This window comes from Eptesicus fuscus, chromosome 3 (genome assembly GCF_027574615.1).
Source record: "Eptesicus fuscus isolate TK198812 chromosome 3, DD_ASM_mEF_20220401, whole genome shotgun sequence".
In the NCBI taxonomy this organism is placed as follows: Eukaryota; Metazoa; Chordata; class Mammalia; order Chiroptera; family Vespertilionidae; genus Eptesicus; species Eptesicus fuscus.
In genome coordinates this window covers 645,001-658,490 of record NC_072475.1, presented here as the reverse complement: position 1 = coordinate 658,490, position 13,490 = coordinate 645,001, and the positions used below count along the sequence as shown (strand labels likewise).

Sequence of the window (13,490 nt, the reverse complement as noted above, 5' to 3'; positions counted from 1 at the left end):
CTCATCAGCCTGAGCGTTGGGGCTGGTTTTCTCTCCTAAAACCTTTGCTGTTCCCACTTTTAACATTCTGCTCCACGTGAAGCGTGTTAACGTGATCGCCGGAAGGACGGACAGGCACCACCTTCCCTCGGCTGCCGGAAGCTCAGAGCCGTCGCTGCAATGGAGACATGGGCTGGGGAGGAGTGACCTGCTGGGCAGATCGCGGAGCAGAGGGGACGGTGAACTCTAAAAGGAGCGCCATCGGGCGTCAGCGATGGGATAAGCCTGGCGGCGAGCAATCCCGCGGAGGGTCAGGAATGTGCAGACATGGACGGGCAAGCCGTGTCTTCCCACGAAAGCACAGCCACACGCTCAGGGCTGCCAAACGGGCAGCTCAGTGAGCAGAACCATTTTAACGGGAACGAGGGCCTCTGTGTGTCAGGACACGGCCTCGATGAGCTACGGCATTGCAGGTGACGCACGGAGTGACACGAAGGAGTGGTCACGTGACTCAGCACCTGCTGGCTCGGGTATATAAGCTCCCTCCCCACGCGCTAGCACTCACTCTCAGGATCTCGTCTTGAACAGAAACACACCCCCCCTTGACACCATGAGCTACTACGGCAGCTACTACGGAGGCCGCGGCTACGGCTGGGGCGGCTTTGGCTATGGCTATGGCTATGGCTCCGGCTGGGGCTGGGGCGGCCTTGGCTATGGCTATGGCTCCGGCTGGGGCTGGGGCGGCCTTGGTGGCCTGGGCTGTGGCTGTGGCTACAGGAGCTGTGGCTGCTGGCGTCCGTGCTGCTGTGGGGGATACGGATACTCTGGCTTCTACTGAGATCCTGCGCCTGGAGCCCCACATCTGAGGCCGTGAAAGGGTGACCCAAATGTGACCACCACGGCCAGACCAGGACCGAGCCGAGGTCCAACGCCGTCAGCGACACGACTGAGGAATGTTGATCATGTCATCGTTGTCTGCGTCACGTCCCTGCGTTTCTTATTTGATTCTCGTAACCGTGGGATCTCTGTTCTCTTTGCGATAAATGAGCGTGAGTTAGGACGGCGCACGTGGCTTTTATTTTGCTATTTAGCTCAAAATAGCAGTGATTATCGTAACTGTGCCAGTTGATAAGGAAGAAAATAAACTCTCCACAAAAAACTGAAGTAAGAGGATCTACATATGCATCACACACACACACACACACACCCCACGGCCAAACAGACAGATGGAAACCCTCCCACTCCGTTGAAATGAAGTTTTCCTTCTAAACACAAGACCAGATGGCATTCAGTGTTTGTGGTGAGACAACACGGACGCTGAAACTTACCACTGACACGTCAGTTCTATGCACTTTCCTGTCTACGGCGAGGCCAGCGTGAGGAAGGAGCACTTCCTGTTCTGTTAAAAACGTGTCTGTTTTTAGCGATAAGAAAAGGAAGTGACGGGATAAAACCGGTCCCACACGCACTGAAAGTGCACTTCTTCAGGCGACTCCTCCGTGTCTCCACGCCGCCCGTGACGCGCGTGGCTGCCCTCCGTGGAGGCCGCGCCCTGACGTGTTCGCCGGGACACGCACCCCCCTGCCATGCGCGGGCGTGTCTGCAGGGACACAGCTGCCCGTGGGGTGAGTGGTCGCCGCCCACGGCCCCTCCGGCTGTTCTGGTTTGTAAACATTCTGCTGCCGGCTCCTGAGGGCCCTTTCCCACGGGGCGGCGTCTGTGGAAATGACCGGTGAACAGCGCTAAACCCACCCCTGGTGAAAGCTGTATGATGCGCACGAGGTCTCCGTCTGGGTCACTGAGCACAGGGATATCTCAAGATCCTGCCGAACCGGATCTTCCCGCCAAGCCTCTCCGTGTGTGGGGAGGGAGAGGAGCCAGCGTGGCTCAGTGGATAGAGCGCTGGCCTGCAGACCGCAGGGTCCCGGGTTCGATTCAATTCCGGTCAGGGGCACGTACCTGGGTTGCAGGCTGGATCCCCAGTGTGGGGCGTGCAGGAGGCAGCCGATCCATGATTCTCTCTCATTGTGGATGTTTCTATCTCCCTCTCCCTTTCCCTCTCCCTTCCTCTCTGAAATCAGTAAAAATATACTTAAAAATAAAAACCAGTGGGAAAACCCTTGGGTGAGGATTAACAAAACAAAAAGGAAGTGCAGGCCCCTCTCTGGGCCCCGGGGCGGGGCGGCTCCCCAGGCGCCTCAGAGACCTGGGTGCACACAGCCTCCGCCCACCGTCTCCTGAAGGGCGTGCGAGGCCTCCTGGAGGGGCCTGGGTGCAAACGCCCGGTGGTGGCTGGGTTTGTTTTCCATCCTGGACTTGCTTGGAAACTGACACCGAGAGCATCCTCTGTATCCATGGAAACCTGTCCCTGTGGGGTCCGTGGGCTCAAACCTCCCAGGAGCGGGCTGAGCTCTGCAGGCGCCTGTGCTGAGCCCTCGCTGAGCACCTTCCCGGGGCCACCCCGCCCTCCCTCCCTCCATCCTTCCTTTCCTCCCTCCCTCCCCCCTCCCTCCCTTTCTCCCCGCGGCGCCTGTCCTCCCGCGTGGGCTCTGTGTCCCTGTCTCAGGTCCGTCCCTCGTGGCCGGCTCCTCAGGGACCGGCTCCGCGCTCCTCCCGACCTCCCCGCCCACACGCGTCATGCCCGGTGCTGCCCCTCAGCCACAGCCTCGCCGATGCCCGTGACCCCCTCTCCTGGCACGTTCTGTGACGTCACGGACAGAACCCCACCAGCCTTCATCTGAGGCCACCGTGCCCGCGTGGTGACATCACCCGAGCCCCAGCAGCGCCCCGATCCCGCCCCACACGCTGTGATCCCCCAGAATCGCGTCCTGCCTCAGTCTTCCTCGCTGCAGCCACAGCCCGGGCACAGGCCCTCCCAGGCTAATGGGCCTTAAAGTGGCAGCAGCTCCTCGAGGCCGCGGCTGGGCCAGGGAGGGGGGCTTGGGGGAGAGGCATTACTTTGACATAATGAGGAAGCTCCCCAACACCAGGGGGGCGCCTGGAGCATGATCAACAACAAGCAACATCTTTGCTTTCTTTTTAATATTTTTATTGATTTTAGAGAAGGAGGGGGAGAGAGACAGGGAGAGGATGAGAGAGAACCATTGATCGGCTGCCTCCTGCACGCCCCACACTGGGGATGGAGCCCGCAACCTGGGCCTGTGCCCCTGACCGGGAATCGAACTGTGACCTCCTGGTTCATAGGTCGACCCTCAACCACGGAGCCCCGCCGGCCGGGCGGAATGAGGGTTCTTTAACCGTCTGCTGCCCAAAGCCAGCAGCAGAGGCCGCACGGCCGTGGGGTTCAGGCTTTCAACCTCACAAACAAGACACGTGCTGTGGCCGCGGCCGTGACGGTGCCGAGAGGGTGCGTGTTGGGGTCTGGTCTTCAGTCCAGGTCTGACGTCAGCCCTTCTCCCATCTCTGTTAGCCTCATGGCTTCCCCGAAGCAGGTCCTCCCACAGCCTCCGACCCTGGTCCTCGTCCGGGATGCTCGCTGTGGGGAAGGGCCCGGCCTGCCCGCCGAGCAAGAGCGTCACTGATGTCCGACCTTCTTGTCCTGCGTCCCTTTCCAATTGGCCTCCGGGAACATCAGTCATAATTGCGTTTCATGAAGAAAACAAACCATTCTCTGTGTTCAAGGTCAATGCTTTATTGGAGGGTGAACATACAGTCCAATCAGTTCCGACAGCAAACATAGAGGATCCTGGGCTTATGAGGGAGATGCAGGCAGAGTTGAAAATCTACCCATAATTCTGAGAAGTAAAGACGTTTGTGGAATAACCCAGCATGAGGTTAGCTGTCCGGTTCCTTAGATCCAATGTGGGAGGAAGTCCCTTGTAAGTTCAGATGCTGAGCTGCTGGGCAGGGTTTCAGTAGAAGCCAGAGTATCCGTATCCCCCACAGCAGCACGGACGCCAGCAGCCGTAGCTCCTGTAGCCATAGCCACAGCCCAGGCCACCAAGGCCGCCCCAGCCCCAGCCGGAGCCATAGCCACAGCCCAGGCCACCAAGGCCGCCCCAGCCGTAGCCGCGGCCTCCGTAGTAGCTGCCGTAGTAGCTCATGGTGTCAGGGAGAGTGTGTTTCTGTTCAAGACGAGATCCTGAGAGTGAGTGTCAGCGAGTGGGGAGGGAGCTTATATACCTGAGCCAGCAGGTGCCGAATCACGTGACCATTCCTGTGTTTCATTCCAAGAGATTCATGGCCCTGAGGCAGCTCGTTAATCTGTGTGCTGACGCCAGAGATGCTCATATTTTTGAAAATTTGGAGCCGGCACAGCTGCCTGGTTAGAGCCCCTGGAACCCATGACAGTCTGTGTGTCTAAGGAGAAGCACATCTGCCTCCACGTCACAGAATAAACACTCACTGAACACAGTTCTCCATCCCTAAGCGCGTGGCCTTCGTCATGGTGGAGTGTTCTCATTAAATATTGTGTCACTGTAATTTGCATATCATTCTTTGGATTGTCCTATCTTACTTTCATCTCAGTTCAAATACTCGGATCCAATTTAAGATTCTTACACCTATGAAGTTCCTTAATTGTCAAATGTATTTCTCTCAAGTTGAACACACACATGAGAAAACCATGTTGATTTAACGTATCTTCTTGCAAAATACCCTTTTGGTTACTCAACACAGTGAAGTGCCTTTCTGAAGCTGAGGATCTGACCACAACAACAAACTCACACGCGTAACCCCAGCTGAACACCCGTTCAAAACGTTCTCTTTAAACATTACCCTCTTTTTCAAAACAGAAACGTGTTATCTAGAAGCGTAGGTGATCTTGTCTCTGCTTTGCAGTTGCTTTTTATTTTCTTTCTCTGTCCTGCCTGGAATCCCACCCATCATCTGTCCCATCCAGCCTCTCTTTACGTCGTCATTCTGCACTCAGTCCCCACACACTCGCATGAGCCAGGTCTTCCTCTCTGATCCAATTCTCCCATCAGTACTTCATCCCTCTACTCAGGTTTTTAATTTTTTATCCTGATTTTTCTTCCTTATATGTATTTGATTCTTATTAAAAATTTGTTTTTGTTTATTTCAGAGGAAAAGGAGGAGGGAGAGAGATAGAAACATCAATGATGAGAGAAAAATCATTAATCGGCTGCCTCCTCCCCGCCACATACTGGGGATCAAGCGTGCAACCCGGGCGTGTGCCCTGACCAGGAATCACACTGAACCGTGACCTCCTGGTTCATAGGTCAGGGCTTCACCACTGAGACATACTGGCCGGTTGTGTCCATATCTTCTTTACTAATCCTCCGTGTCCTGCCCCTTATTTTCTGTTCACCAATCAGCAAACACTTTTACTTTATCTTTTATTCCAGAATAGTTGGCATGCAATCTTACATTGGTTATATTAGTCACAATATAATGACTCAGCATGATTATCCCTCACAATGGCCACCCCCAGTAATGACCTGGCAACAACCTGTCACTGTGCAAACTTGTCACAGCATTACCGACTCTGTGCCCCTTTCCCTTTTCACTCAACCCCCCAACATTTTAAATAAGATATTCCAATTCTTCAGGGTTTTAAATTAAAAAGACTTCTGAACTCTTAAGATTATATAATATTTTAATCAGAGTCTCTGCAATCTTGATGCCTGGAAATGCCGCAAAAAATAAATATGGCAGGGAGGATGTGACTGAGGGAAAAACAGAAATATCCTAGAGGTTAGCCGCCAGCCTTCTGCGAATTTCCTCAGCTCGTAATGAAATCTGAGTGTGAGCCCACGGTTCAAGGTGAAGCCCTACTGGAGTGTGCCCACGCCTGGGCTTGGTCTTTACCATTGTGTGTGCTTCACATGACTTTAACATGTACCCAGGGCTTTGTTCTGTAGGTGGTCCTGGGATTTTTGTTCTGGTTTGAGGTTTACAAGTGTCAGAGGCAAGCTCCTCAGCCAGGGACTTGACCCTTCTGGGTGAGGGGTATTGGAAGGACACGCGGGTACAAGCAGGCAATTGGGACATGCTTTATTACACACAAGAGCAGCCACTGTAGGCTGGTCAGTGGCACCTTACATACATGCCCAAACAAGCTCAAACAAAGAGGCTTTTTGCCAAATAGAAACATCAGTATTTTGGCTACAAAAAGGCACATGGGTGCAATGTATGGCTTAATGCATCCTTGCCGTATGCCTGCACATAGCAACTCAACCTTGAACACTTTGATTAGGATTCTCACACTCAGAGTGACCTTGAACATCCAGAGTATTCTAAACTGGGCACCATAATAAGTAACATATTTTTTCTCTTCTTTTCTCTTCCTTTTTTCTTAATACAGACAGGAAGGAAGAGGGAGAAAGAGATAGAATCATCAATGATGAGAGGGAATCATTGATCAGCAGCCTCCTGTATGACCCCCACTAGGCATCCAGCCTGCAACCCAGGCATGTGCCTGACCGGGAATCAAACCATGACTACCTCATTCACAGGTTTATGCTCAACCACTGAGGCACGCAGGCTGGGCATAAGTTACATTTTTGATAATACATTTCCCTCCCATCTGAATGTACTCACTGTTTTTCCAACCCAACATATTTGCTGAGTGACTGAAGGATTAAATTCTGTCTGTCACAGCTGTAGAAAGTATCTAACAGTATAGACTCAAGCACACATATTTGACCAAATTATACCAATTTAAACAAAATATCTTCATCTTATATTATTCTCTGACGATATTATTTGAATCTAGGAAAGCAATGGTATTTCAGTCCATCTGTTTTTTTATTTCATCAAAAATATATGCCCTGTTTTGCCCCATTTTTATCAGGAGAAATTCAGATCTTGCTGTGTCTCAGTGGATACAGGATCGGTCTGTGGACTCAAGGGTCCCGAGTTCGATTCCGGCCAAGGGCACATGCAGGCTCAACCAGAGGGGCCATACAGGAGACAACCAATCAATGAATGATTCTCTCTCATCCTTGATGTTTCTATCTCCTTCTCCCTCCTTGTTGCTCTCTGAAATTAAAAGCAAAATTAAAAACATAAACCAATTTTGAATGAATGGAAGGATTGAATTGGGAAATGTTAGTTGAGGTAAATAAAAACTATATGTTGATAAATAAATAGATATGTTAAATATTCATTGTTCTTTGTTGTTGCCTTACATATGAATATTTTATCAATAAAATCGAGATTCAAAGATTTAAATCACTAGACCTTTCAAAACTTTTTTGCATTTCGGTGTAGACTTATTAATCTTTATATCTATTCCCTGCCTCTCTGCGTGCTTGTGAGTGTGTGAAGGAAAAGATTGTTATCCAGAAAGGTCGCTTCCCCTTTGGACAGTGGAGTGGATGTGCCCAGAACCACGTCCTCATAATTGCGTTTCATGAATAAACCAACAACCATTTTTGTGTTCAAGTTCAATGCTTTATTGGAAGGTGAACAGACAGTCCAATCAGTTCTAACAGCAAACATAGAGGATCCTAGGCTTATGAGGGAGATGCAGGCAGAGTTGAAAATCTACCCATAATTCTGAGAAGTAAAGACGTTTGTGGAATAACCCAGCATGAGGTTTCCTGTCCGGTTCCTTAGATCCAATGTGGAAGGAAGTCCCTTGTAAGTTCAGATGCTGAGCTGCTGGGCAGGATCTCAGTAGAAGCCAGAGTATCCGTATCCCCCACAGCAGCACGGACGCCAGCAGCCGTAGCTCCTGTAGCCATAGCCACAGCCCAGGCCACCAAGGCCTCCCCAGCCCCAGCCGGAGCCATAGCCATAGCCCAGGCCACCAAGGCCTCCCCAGCCCCAGCCGTAGCCGCGGCCTCCGTAGTAGCTGCCGTAGTAGCTCATCGTGTCAGGGGGAGTGTGTTTCTGTTCAAGACGAGATCCTGAGAGTGAGTTTCAGCGAGTGGGGAGGGAGCTTATATACCTGAGCCAGCAGGTGCCGAATCACGTGTAGCCCCATCTGGTGTTGTTTTTATTACTATTGCATCTGCTTAACAAAGTCATTAATTCTTCCTGCCCTCACTCAGGGAGAGGCCCGCCCACTCATTAAAATATCTGAAATGTCTTTGTAGTTTAGGTAGAGTGGCCCTTCAAGGTCGTTTTATCACTTTTTTAACTCATCATGGTCCACACTTTACATATATGTAAGCTTAGTGTCCCTCACGCCTCAGGGGAGCTGTGGGGAAGTCATTGCATCAGGTCCCGAGAAGGAATGCCACGTTTTCAAATCCGGGCGTGCCAGACCCAGTGACATTCTTCCTGCCCTGCTTGCCAATCCCATCCGGTCGCGTGTCTCATTAAATTCTCCTTCCATCTGGTTGTCTTAGCCGCTGTACTTTCTCCAGTTGCTGTAGTTCACTTACAAATTAAATCAAAGAAACACGTCAAATGCACAGCTCTGCACGTTACCATCTCCTTTTACAGCGCCTTCCCCTCCGTTTGTAAAGTGAGTTGCATCTTGTTCAGAGAGAGGGGAGCAGACACTGGAGAGGCAGCGAGAACCAGCGGGACTCCCATGAGCATCAGCACGGAACACGAGGAGGGAGCCCAAGATCTGCTTCCTTTCCTCTTAGAACAGTGACCATTGTAACGGGCACACTTTTCACTCTTCACTCTACTCTGCAAAATAGAAACCATTATTGCTTGTTACAATCGATAACCAATATTGGTATATAATGATTACATAAATCCATTGGTTATGATTTCTTTTAAATATATTTTTACTGATTTCAGAGAGGAAGGGAGAAGGAGAGAGAGAGAGATAGAAGCATCAATGATGTGAGATAATCACTGATCGGCTGCCTCCTGCACACCCCACACTGGGGATCAAGCCCGCAACCAGGGCATGTGCCCTGACCGGGAATCGAACCCTGACCTCCTGGTTCAGAGGTCGATGCTCAACCACTGAGCCACACCAGCCAGGGGGTTGTATACTCTTTAGTCTTTGTGTTGTTCCACGGGCTTTGGCGAGTGTGGGTTAACGTTGTTCTGAAACTCAGCCAATGGCAGTGACCAGGCCTGCCTTTCAGAGGACTTGAAAGGCTGATCCAAGCTCATCCTCGGGCATCGGCGCCTCTCCTCCGGGAGGAGTCTCTCCAGGGGCTGCCTCAAGGCTGCCACCCCCTCCCCTCGGTCTCTCCACCCACTGCCTCCTCCCCTCTCCCCCACGTCTCTCACATGCTGTGCGATCTCCCCTTTTACATAAATAGGCTTCGTTTTCAGAACAGTGTAAAGATCACAGGAAGGGTTAGCGGGAAGCACAGAGACTTCCTACTCACCCACACATAGACCGTCCCCTGTTGTGAAGCACAGGAGACTCGTACGGCTCAGGAGTCGTAGTGAACGGGCCCACGGGGATCACGGCGAGGAATCAAAGCCCACGGGCTCCTGGGCGCTCGCTCTGCGTTGTCCTGTCCGATGGGAACATCGCTCAGGGCGGGTCTCTCACCGGCACCGTGAGCAGAGGGTTCTGCACGCTCAACAGACGCGATGAGAAAACAAGACGAGATGAAAGGAGGCTCAGGAGAGAGGGACGCGGTGGAGGGACGCAGTCACAGAGGTGCCTGACCCCAGGCTGCTGCCCACGCCACTGGCGGGCTGAACGTCACCACGGAAGAGCTGGGGGAAGATTAGTGGTGGCCGGAGTTTGGGGGCGGAGGGGGGAGAGCGGGTGGAGGACAGGGGATTTCTGGGGCCGTGAGGTTATTCTGTACGACACTGTTTTCGTGGTCACAGGACACGCATTTGTCCGAACCCATCGGACAGGACAACGCAGAGCGAGCGCCCAGGCGCCCGTGGGCTTTGATTCCTCGCCGTGATCCCCGTGGGCCCGTTCACTACGACTCCTGAGCCGTACGAGTCTCCTGTGCTTCACAACAGGGGAAGGTCTATGTGTGGGTGAGTAGGAAGTCTCTGTGCTTCCCGCTAACCCTTCCTGTGACGTGGGGGAGAGGGGAGGAGGCAGTGGGTGGAGAGACCGAGGGGAGGGGGTGGCAGCCTTGAGGCAGCCCCTGGAGAGACTCCTCCCGATGCCAGAGGATGAGCTTGGATCAGCCTTTCAAGTCCTCCGAAAGGCAGGCCTGGTCACTGCCATTGGCTGAGTTTCAGAACAACGTTAACCCACACTCGCCAAAGCCCGTGGAACAACACAAAGACTAAAGAGTACACAACTCCCTGGCTGGTGCAGCTCAGTGGTTGAGCATTGACCTATGAACCAGGAGGTCAGGGTTCGATTTCCGGTCAGGGCACATGCCCTGGTTGCGGGCTTGATCCCCAGTGTGGGGGATGCAGGAGGCAGCCGATCAGTGATTATCTCTCATCATTGATGCTTCTTCTCTCTCTCTCTCTCTCCTTCTCCCTTCCTCTCTGAAATCAGTAAAAATATATTTAGAAGAAATCATAACCAATGGATTTATGTAATCATTATATACCAATATTGGTTATCGATTGTAACAAGCAATAATGGTTTCTATTTTGCAGAGTAGAGTGAAGAGTGAAAAGTGTGCCTGTTACGATGGTCACTGTTCTAAGAGGAAAGGAAGCAGATCTCGGGCTCCCTCCTCGTGTTCCGTGCTGATGCTCATGGGAGTCCCGCTGGTTCTCGCTGCCTCTCCAGTGTCTGCTCCCCTCTCTCTGAACAAGATGCAACTCACTTTACAAACGGAGGGGAAGGCGCTGTAAAAGGAGATGGTAACGTGCAGAGCTGTGCATTTGACGTGTTTCTTTGATTTAATTTGTAAGCAACTGGAGAAAGTACAGTGGCTAAGACAACCAGATGGAAGGAGAATTTAATGAGACACGCGACCGGATGGGATTGGCAGGCAGGGCAGGAAGAATGTCACTGGGTCTGGCACGCCCGGATTTGAAAACATGGCATTCCTTCTCGGGACCGATGCAATGACTTCCCCACAGCTCCCCTGAGGCGTGAGGGACACTAAGCTTACAGATATGAAAAGTGTGGACCATGATGAGTTAAAAAAGTGATAAAACGACCTTGAAGGGCCACTCTACCTAAACTACAAAGACATTTCAGATATTTTAATGAGTGGGCGGGCCTCTCCCTGAGTGAGGGCAGGAAGAATTAATGACTTTGTTAAGCAGATGCAATAGTAATAAAAACAACACCAGATGGGGCTACACGTGATTTGGCACCTGCTGGCTCAGGTATATAAGCTCCCTCTCCACTCTCTGGCACTCACTCTCAGGATCTCGTCTTGAACAGAAACACACTCCCCCTGACACCATGAGCTACTACGGCAGCTACTACGGAGGCCGCGGCTACGGCTGGGGCGGCTTTGGTGGCCTGGGCTATGGCTATGGCTCCGGCTGGGGCTGGGGCGGCCTTGGTGGCCTGGGCTGTGGCTATGGCTACAGGAGGTACGGCTGCTGGCGTCCGTGCTGCTGTGGGGGATACGGATACTCTGGCTTCTACTGAAACCCTGCCCAGCAGCTCAGCATCTGAACTTACAAGGGACTTCCTTCCACATTTGATCTAAGTAACCGGACAGCTAACCTCATGCTGGGTTATTCCACAAACGTCTTTACTTCTCAGAATTATGGGTAGATTTTCACCTGTGCCTGCATCTCCCTCATAAACCTAGGATCCTCTACCTTTGCTGTCAAAACTGATTGGACTGTCTGTTCACCTTCCAATAAAGCATTGAACTTGAACACAGAGAATGGTTTTGTTTTGTTCATGAAACGCAATAATGAGGACGTGGTTCTGGGCACATCCACTCCACTGTCCAAGGGGGAAGCCATCTTCTTGGCTAACAATCACTTTTCCTTCACACACTCACAAGCACGCAGAGAGGCAGGAAATAGATATAAAGATTAATAATTCTACTCTGAAATGAAAAACATTGTTTTGAAATGTTAGTGGCTTTATATTTGTCAGTATCTTGCTTCTATTTGGATAGTATTCATATTTAAGTCAACAAGAGAAAGCAATGACAATGTAACATCAATATATTTTCTTATCGAACATGTGTTTTCTTTAACTACTATTTCTCAACTCAATCCTCCCATTTGTTCAAGTGGTGACAGACCGGGGTGTATCACAGGCTGATGGGGGAAGTCACCCATCTGCACACGACTCTGTTCTGTGCAATCTCACCGGGTGTGTTGGGCTCTGAGCACATGATCTCAGTCAACTGTGTCATCAAGGAGCTGGTCCAGAAACCAACCATGGATTGGGGTGAATTTCTTCCCTATGAGGCCTTTGAACTCCAACATTTTAACTGAACATTTCTGTTCCCTTTCCTCTGCTCTCACTGTGTCTCACTGGCATCCGTCGTCACCACCATCAGCACACTGAGGAATTAGCTTCAATCCAATCAGGGAAAGAAACAGCAAGACGTAATTGTGAGCTTGTTCATGGCTTAGCTGAGACTGATGACAAACACAGCTGAGTCCAGAAAGCTCTCTTAGAAATCTGGATTTCAGTGAAATCTGAATTCCCCTGGTAAAATGGGCAGGAACAGACGTTTTATTCATACAATCTCTCTATATAAAAGGCTAATATGCGAAGTGTCCCCTTGGGAGTTCGACCAGGAGACCAGGAGTTCAATTGCTCGCTATGATGTGTGCTGACCACCAGGGGCGGCACCGAATGAAGGATGGCCCTGGCCGGCAGCCGGCAGCTGGGGAAGAGAGGCCCTGGTCAGCAGCCGGAAGGCCGTGATCGGCCCTGATCGCTGCCCAGGCCTAGGGACCTTACCTGTGCACAAATTTCATGCACCAGGCCTCTAGTTTTTTATAAATGTAAAGAAATACCAGTGGTGTTTTTTAAAAATCAAGCTATATATTCAGGTAATAATATAAAATTAAGATATTTTGTCTGAGTTGGTCACACTTGGTCAGATACGTTGATTGAGTGCAGCGGTCCGATCACAGGTGTGGCGGGAGGCGGGGAGCAGCGGTGCCTGCAGCTCACTCCGCAGAAAGGCCCAGGGACCTGGCCTCTGTGGCCTGTGTTGGCCTTGGTGACGGGTGAGAAGTGGAGCCCCGACTTTGACTCTCAGGGTGTTTTCTCCCTTCGTGCAGCCAAACAGAGAACCTATCTCCAAAGTCCGCTCGGCTCCCGGACGTAACTGACCACGGAGACGTGACAGGGGACTTCCTTTCCCAGGCGGAATCGCCGCGTCCCTAACATTTCCCGTTTTGAGGCATGCTATCACGTCTTACTTTATGGTTGTATTCATTTTGTCTCAGTGAAGAAGAAAAACTATGAATTTATAGCAGAAGTGCCCTCATCCCACAAAAAGCTGTCATTTGGCCAATAGAAAAACATATGTCCATTACTTCATACTCCAACAGAGGATCTGAATACTATCATCAACTCACTATTGTCTTGTAGAAAGCTCTCAAAAACAGAATGACGAAGGAAGAACTGTTGAAATCTTTCAGCTCATTGAATTAAGAGTAAAAAGAAATGTTCATTTCTTAGCTTTCAAAAATAAGTAGTATCTAAAAGATACTACAATTGTTCTATTTCTTGATGAAAAAATAAGAAAAATATTAAGTTCATATATTTGACAACCTTTTGTTCTTAATCTCAT

General features: G+C 50.8%; 3 protein-coding genes across 3 annotated transcripts in view; 2 read left to right on the top strand and 1 right to left on the bottom strand.

Annotated features, from left to right (window-relative positions):
- The first annotated feature begins 589 nt into the window (after positions 1-589).
- LOC129147637 (keratin-associated protein 19-5-like) lies at positions 590-817 on the top strand. The gene has a single exon (XM_054710542.1). It carries the CDS (start codon positions 590-592, stop codon positions 815-817), a length of 228 nt encoding a protein of 75 aa, XP_054566517.1.
- A 3,034-nt stretch (positions 818-3,851) lies between these two features.
- Positions 3,852-7,776, bottom strand: LOC129148120 (keratin-associated protein 19-2-like). Its single transcript, XM_054712758.1, has 2 exons — positions 7,623-7,776; positions 3,852-4,081 (listed from the first exon to the last, which is right to left on the bottom strand). The coding sequence occupies exons 1-2, from the start codon at positions 7,774-7,776 to the stop codon at positions 3,852-3,854; spliced, it is 384 nt and encodes a 127-aa protein (XP_054568733.1).
- A 3,397-nt stretch (positions 7,777-11,173) lies between these two features.
- The window catches only part of LOC129148118 (keratin-associated protein 19-3-like), a 6,615-nt gene continuing 4,298 nt past the window's right edge, over positions 11,174-13,490 (top strand). The window contains exon 1 of the mRNA XM_054712752.1: positions 11,174-11,307. Within this exon, the coding sequence (XP_054568727.1) occupies positions 11,174-11,307 (134 nt within the window). The remainder of the gene's footprint in view (positions 11,308-13,490) is intronic.

What these genes read in the sequence shown, in the direction of transcription:
- LOC129147637 (XM_054710542.1), top strand. Translation starts at nt 590, where the DNA reads ATGAGCTACTACGGCAGCTACTACGGAGGCCGCGGCTACGGCTGGGGC.
- LOC129148120 (XM_054712758.1), bottom strand. Translation starts at nt 7,776, where the DNA reads ATGAGCTACTACGGCAGCTACTACGGAGGCCGCGGCTACGGCTGGGGC. An exon ending in CAGGAGCTACGGCTGCTGGC is followed by an intron (nt 4,082 to 7,622) that starts GTCCGTGCTGCT and finishes ACTCACTCTCAG; the next exon opens with GATCTCGTCTTGAACAGAAA.